Here is a 7,220-nt window from a genome sequence, read left to right on the forward strand (position 1 = left end):
CTTATAATTTAAATTCACCAAAATTTCAAACTTTTTAATAATTTTTTAGCAAATATAAAAAGTTTTAAATTATATCTTTTCTTCTTTATGAATATTTATTGTGGTTATTTTCTTTTCAAAATATTCATTCTAAACATTTATCTTTTAATCCTTTCGAGTTTAAGTACATGATTTTGATTTTTGTTCTTATTTAAAATGTGGAGTTTATTAGTTAAATTTACCTACATGAAAACTATTTCGTTCAACATAAAAAATAATTACAAAAATTCATCTAAAATAAATCTCCCAAACAATTGGAAGATATGATATTAATTTTTCAAACTTCCAATTACTTGATAATCTTATTTCTCACACTATTTTTTTATCATGTTTTTCTTTTGATAAAACGATTTTTATCACTATATTTATTTGAATATAGGCTAATATTCTATAGTTTTAGTATAAATTGATATAGTTTTATAATTTTAACATCTTAAAATCGTAAAAAAATGAAAATGATGCTTCAGAATTAAAAACAAAAACTATTGTAATAAGACCAAATTAATCTAAAATTAAAAGATATAAAGCTAAAATAGTTTTTACAAAATAAATCTTAAAAAGTAAACGAAAATATCATATCATAAACATAAACTGTTTGACCGAATATTAGATCATATCATAAACTGTTTCATGCTCTGTTTCTCCAAAACCACACGTTCATTAGTTTCTTCTCTTTCGTTTTCGTTTTCTTGGAGTTTCTTCTTTCAATGGATCGAACCCAAGTTCTCCTCGTTGGATTACCACTCTTCCTTTTCTTCTCTGACATTCTCAACCTCTTCGTTCCTGCACCTCCTCCCAAAGATGGTTATCGCACTTTCCCCGACCCTAAACCGATCCCTCAACCGAACCTTCATCAACCCCTCGAGTTCCCTGCGCAGGTTTCTCAATTCCCCTCTTCCAAATTTACGATTTTGAACCCTTTCCTTGTGCCAATTCCTTTTTTTTTTTTTTTTTTTTTATCTGGGATTGTTCTAATAGTTTTGTCCTTTTCAATTTTCCACAGAAACAGAGCGGTATTGGCCCAATTGGGGCTGGCAACACTGTCAGCATTGACTTCTGCACTTCCTGCTCTTACAAGTTTGCCTAAATTCTTCCTTTCTTTTTCAATTCTCTTCTAATTGTTTAATTAAGTTATGGTCATGGGGTTCTTATTATAAGTGTGTTAAGTTGTTATGTGGGGTTCTATTATAGTTGGAAGACTAAGGTGTAATTGTTGTTAGTGTCAAGTTGGTACAATTGTTTTTGTTATCATTTGGGGTTCAGGATGAAATATAACGGTAGTGATTGTGACTTTTACGTTCTTCATATCATGAACGTGGTTATTTTGCCAATAGAATGTGTTTCCAAACACCTTTGGGTTTCTTAGAATTGAAATAGAAATGATGGACTAGGAAAGGTAAGCAAAAGAAAATAGGATGATTGAGAATATTTTTTGTGTGGCTGCTAAATTAAACAAATGTTATGCAAACGGAATTGTATCTAGGGTTGGTTATTTCTTAGAATCACACAACATCTATTGGTATGGTATTCAATTATCTTGGTTTCACTGAGTTAGGGTTAATTTAGTCAATGTTTATTTATAATAATAGATGAAATGTGCGTTTTGTTTTCCTTTTAGCATTGTTGACCTATATTCTAGTTCTTGCTTTTCATTCCGTCAGATGGTACATGGTCAACTCCTCCATTAGTCCTTTTTGTTAGTTTGAGTAATTTATTCTGCCCTCCCTTGAAAGAAGCTTGAATTACTCTTCCCTTGCTTCTTAGTTTTAAAATTACAGTTTGTTTTGCTGTGAATGAGTCTTGTAGTGGCGGTGAACAACTACAAATGAGTCTGCAAGGGTGTTTTTCTTTGTGGTGCTGCTTCTAAAGTGATTCACAATTTATCGAAGTAGTGAATTATTTGTTTTAGGACTTTTGTAGATGAAAATTATGTTATAAATACCATATGCTTTAGAATTTCACACTTATAATCCTTATTTCATCTTTTGAAGTTTCAAAATATATAGTAGAGGTTCAAAAGTAGTTGTCAATTGTGCTAAGTGTTACCAACAATAACAATAACGGAAATTGTACCCCTCCCTCTACAGAATTTAGGTACTTAGATAGCACAATACCAGTTGGCTGGGGGTTAAAAGGCTAATTCTCAAACATGTCGTTTACCATGATGAGATCCTTTTTTTAACAACAATTTCAATGTCCTTTTTGGTCTCCCCTCCCTTTACATAGGGCTGAAAACCATCCTCTTTACTCTCCTTATTGGTGCTTCCATTAGCTGTCTTTATGTGTTTAAACCACCCTAATCATTTTCTTTCATTTTTTCCTCAATTGGTGCTATATCAATAAGAAAAATTTATCCTAAGATGCTTGTTCTCAATAAAATGAATTAACTTTACACGTATTAATCTCTCTGGGAAGGGAGTGTAATCCTTAAAATTGGAGGGGAGGGCTTTATAGTTCAAGCCTTTTAAGGGGAGGGAGGGGAGTGCCATTTATTCTAAAAGTTTTCACTGTTGGTGCTAAATAGTTACATTGGTGGTAATGCTAATTTTTCATAACATTATTAGAATTTAAGACGTGTTCAAACTAGTAAATTTAAACAAATTGGACTAGACTTTGCTTGTTCTAGCTGCATTCATCCTTTATTTGTTCATTGTGGAATCCACATATTTACAAGTAGAACTGTATGTAATTTTCGTGCCTTTTTCTGCAGGGGAAATGCAGTAACAGTTAAAAATATGCTGGAATCTGAATTTCCTGGGATTAATGTTGTTTTGGCTAACTACCCACCTCCACTTCCAAAGCGCATTCTGGGAAAAGTAGTTCCAGTGGTGCAAACTGGAATTATTGTAGCTATAGTTGCCGGTGACCAAATATTCCCTAGATTGGGAATGACACCACCACTATGGTACTATTCATTGCGTGCCAATAAGTTTAGAAGTATTGCAAGCACATGGCTTCTTACAAATTTTCTTCAATCCTTCCTTCAAAGCTCTGGTGCTTTTGAAGTATATTGCAATGGCGAATTGGTAAGTCCTTGATTTGTGCTGTAACTAATTTATACACTGTCTGGTGGTCAAAGGTGGGGAGGGGGCCCCCTTGTTTGGTTTGGTTCAAGAGAATGGGTAGGGAGGGAATGGAAGGATCTCCTTGATTTGTTTGCAAGGGGAGGAAATAATACACTGCCTTATCTTTTTAAGTATAATCCCCTACTGAAGGAAAGGGAAACTAAGATTTCCTGACAATTTAGGGGGCGTTTACTTGTACTTTTATTTTTTCTATTTTCACTCTTTGATTATAAAACAATCACTTTGTTTCTTATTTTTTCTTATTTTCAAAAATTTGTGCAAGAAACTGAGAAAACTGAGAAAAAGTTTTAAATGTTTCCTGTGCAAATCTTCGTAAACAGGAAACAAAAGTACAAGCAAATGCCTCCTTAGTTTTCAGATTTTTAAAGCTCTAAATCACCTTTTCTGTTCTCCAAGTTCTCTCAATATTAGAGGGAGGGAATAAAACTGGGAGGGGAGAGATTTTGGCATCTCATTTTCTTATCTTCCAGTTTTCTGAACCAAACAAGGTAAATTAAACCAACACCATGTTATTATATCACATGGATCTTTTGAAGCATTCAGCTTCAGAGCATATTATTGTACCTTGTTTACCTTTAACATTCGAATACTTTTCATCACAGGTTTTCTCCAAACTGAAAGAGAACAGATTCCCTGGTGAAATTGAGTTGAGGGATCTTGTTGGGAAAAAAGTAGCTAACGCTAGATTTGTCAAGAGGTATTGAAGGTGGTGTTGCCTGCAGAAACTTCCAAAGCTGATTGCAAGATTTTCCAAATGACAATTTGAAGTTAGACCAAGACGAAGATACATGAAATAAATTGAAGCCCCACGAAATAGAATGTTAAAGAAAATCTTTAGTACTGTATCATGTACACTGTTAGGTTAGCTAGTGAATGTTGAGCAAGCATTTCTTTTAAGGTACACATTTGAAGCTTCTTTCCTTTTTGTTATTTTAAGTTTAGCTTTCATAAAAGAAACATTCCTCTATTTGCAAACATTAACAAATTAAACAGGTGGTTCCTATGAGTCTAAAAAGAAAGTGTTTAACCTGAGTCGAGAGATGTTTAAGATCACTTGTACAGTTTCTGTAAACTTATGAAAGATCCTAATTTTCTTTAAACTACCTTTAAGTTCTTACACTTAGCATTCATTTTTTTAAAATTTTTATACTGTTTTTAATAACTTTTAGTCCAATGTTTTCGGCAACATGGATTAAAAGAAATAAAAATTTATATTTATAGATATTAAAATGATTTTTATGTGAACTATTTTTTAAAAATAGCGAATGATAAAATTTCAGTTATAAGGATAGATAATTAATTAATTTTTTTATTATTATAATTGAAATTTACTGGTTTTATGCATAAATCTATTTTTGTAAGCCTAATATAATTTTGTAAATATGTTTACAGAGGAAAAACCTTGTACAGTTTTGTGAATGTATGATTTTGGTCCGTGTAAAATTTTAGTCGTAAATTTTGGACTACAATTTTTCAAATTAACCAATCTTAGTTTATCCTTAATATATCATTGTTAAAAAAAAAAAATATTAACATAGTTGCCATAATGTTGGGATCACTTTCTCTATTAAAACTAGACAATTTAATAAAAGGGAAAGAAGGCTTTGAAGGTGGGTGTTGGTGGCGCCTCTCTTCAAAGTTATGCACTGTACTGGACAAAGCGCTCAGTGCTCGATGGTCGGATCTCGGGGCATGGTATAGGCAGTTCAGCTCGGCTGTTGGGCTAGAAAAGTGGGCCATGTGGTTGGACCCAGTTTGGTCAGTAAGCCCGTTGTGACATAATTAAAATAACTTTTTTATACGTTAGGCTGCTAGTAAAAAGTATTTTTGAACCTAGAGGTACGTACAATACATGTGGTGCCTATGTCAAGGAAATGTTTCTTTTAACTTAAGTATGTGTGCTCTAGGGCACATAGTGGTCAAGTTGCATGCATGATAAAAGATAACGTTGCACCATGAGTATGGTGCCTACGTAAATGAAATATTCCCCTGATGTTGGCGCATGAGTTGGTACCCTGCTAGCAGTTGATTGTTCTGTTGTTATTTTATGCTCTTCTTAGAGATAATATTATTTTTTGTTGTAACACCTTGAGTGAATGAGCCCTTAAACAGAATGTTTTCCTGTTCAGTATGCTCTCAGTTGAGATTAGATTCTCAGGAGAGAAATCTGATACAAGAGATAAGCTATAAAAGGGGCTTAAGACCCTAGGTAAAGGTACGTTGTTTCTGAGATTGAAACTGAATACTTCTTAAATTCTATTAAGCCCTGTACTGACTTGATCGTCGAAGTGCAATAAACAAGAAGGGTCCCCTCTATTTCAACGAAGCCACGTTCCAATGCAACAAGACGCAAAACAGATTCCAGAAGAGACAGATGGAGCTAGAGCTTGTCACCAGAGTCAACCGGCAAGAACATTTGGCGCCCACCGTGGGGCCTGATAAAACCTGATCCCATCCACAATTGTGTTTGAGTTTTCTGACGTAATGAGGAACACGAGGCAAGGTCCAATGGGATCTGAAGGAAGCGAGGACCCCACTTTGCAGCAAATCATGAAGACCATGAGAGCCCTCCAAGCGACAAATGAAGAAGCCAAGGCTGACTAGTTGAGGCCATTCCTCGAGCATGGAATGTGGCAAACCTCAAGTTGTATTTCAGCTAAGATATTCTTGCTTAATGCTTTCTTTTTGAACAATGTGATGGTTAAGTTTTGTTGATCTACTTGAATTAGCACACGGTAAGTCGACCTAGCTCGGTGTCAGTACAACCACTCGAGTATGGGCGCCCTGTGAGTAAATGATACCTAGTGGCAGGTAAGACGGGGGGGGGGGGGGGGCATGTGTACCGTGCAGGAGAGCTCGTCATCTCGACTCAAGTGTTTGGGGGAGGGCATCTCGGTGTTTGGGCCCAAGAGGTGAGTCGTGAGCTCGGCTTAGATGTTGGTCAGTCCAGAAAAGGTAATTAAGATAAAGGAATATTTTATCTGTTGTGATATTATTCTGAAGATAAAAGATAAAGAAATATTTTATCTGTTGTGATATTATTCTTAGGATAAAAGATAAAGAAATATTTTATCTGTTGTGATATTATTCTTAAGATAAAAGATAAAGAGATATTTTATCTGTTGTGATATTATTATGAAGATAAATGATAAAGGAATATTTTATCTGTTGTGATATTATTATGAAGATAAATGATAAAAGAATATTTTATCTGTTGTAATATTATTATGAAGATAAAAGATAAATAGATATTTTATCTGTTGTGATATTATTCTGAAGATAAAAGATAGAGAGATATTTTATCTGTTGTGATATTATTCTTGAGATAAAAGATAAAGAGATATCTTATCTGTTATGATATTATTCTTAAGATAAAAGATAAAAAGATGTTTTATCTGTTGTGATATTATTATAAAGTTTGTTCCTGCCGGTTGACTCGAAGTGTCTTCGTGCGCCTACGTCACTCTGTCGTTGCCTCATGCACCCTTAGGGTTTGAGGACAACCTATCGCGCACGGGCGTGTGGGAACCACGCATTTGCGCTTTTCGCTAACTTATTCCTCCGCCGCAATATGAGCCACTGCGCGACGCCTTATCTCGGCGAAGGTCTTAGGCTGGTTTCGGATGAGTGACTCGCTGAAGGGTCCTGACACAATGCCCTTTCTGAATGCATGCACCATCATCCTTTCGTCTTTGAGGTTCCACCTCACCACTTGTGCTCCAAAGCGGTGGAGGAACTCCTTCAAAGACTCTCCTTGATACTGTCTTACATCAAAGAGATCATGAGACACAGACGGGGGAGCTCGATTCGCGATGTATTGTGCCCTGAACAGCTTTGTAAGTTGTGGGAACGACGTTACATGGCCATTAGGGAGGCTGATGAACCAGTCCATCGCTGTTCCCGCCAGAGTGCTCATGAATAACTTGCATCTCACCGCATCGGAGCCCCCAACCAGCATCATCTGCGTAGTGAGGTGGGCCCTACGAGCGTGGCTGGTATCGCTGTATCCATGATCTCTTGCGAGAACGGCGTCGGGAACTCCCTGGCGGTGTCACTGGCTCCTGATTTGCACCCTCACGCTCACCCGTACGGGTT

The 7,220-nt window shown here is 35.7% G+C and overlaps 2 protein-coding genes across 2 annotated transcripts; one reads left to right on the top strand and one right to left on the bottom strand.

Moving 5' to 3' along the window:
* The first annotated feature begins 611 nt into the window (after nucleotides 1-611).
* LOC137818700 (selT-like protein) lies at nucleotides 612-4,144 on the top strand. Its single transcript, XM_068622268.1, has 4 exons — nucleotides 612-917; nucleotides 1,043-1,116; nucleotides 2,750-3,065; nucleotides 3,728-4,144. The coding sequence occupies exons 1-4, from the start codon at nucleotides 747-749 to the stop codon at nucleotides 3,827-3,829; spliced, it is 663 nt and encodes a 220-aa protein (XP_068478369.1). The 5' UTR covers nucleotides 612-746; the 3' UTR covers nucleotides 3,830-4,144.
* A 2,534-nt stretch (nucleotides 4,145-6,678) lies between these two features.
* On the bottom strand, nucleotides 6,679-7,017 carry LOC137817840 (uncharacterized). The gene has a single exon (XM_068621066.1). The coding sequence runs from the start codon at nucleotides 7,015-7,017 to the stop codon at nucleotides 6,679-6,681; it is 339 nt and encodes a 112-aa protein (XP_068477167.1).
* Nucleotides 7,018-7,220: the final 203 nt, after the last annotated feature.

The sequence above is a fragment of the Phaseolus vulgaris genome, chromosome 10, assembly GCF_000499845.2.
Source record: "Phaseolus vulgaris cultivar G19833 chromosome 10, P. vulgaris v2.0, whole genome shotgun sequence".
NCBI classification, from domain to species: Eukaryota; Viridiplantae; Streptophyta; class Magnoliopsida; order Fabales; family Fabaceae; genus Phaseolus; species Phaseolus vulgaris.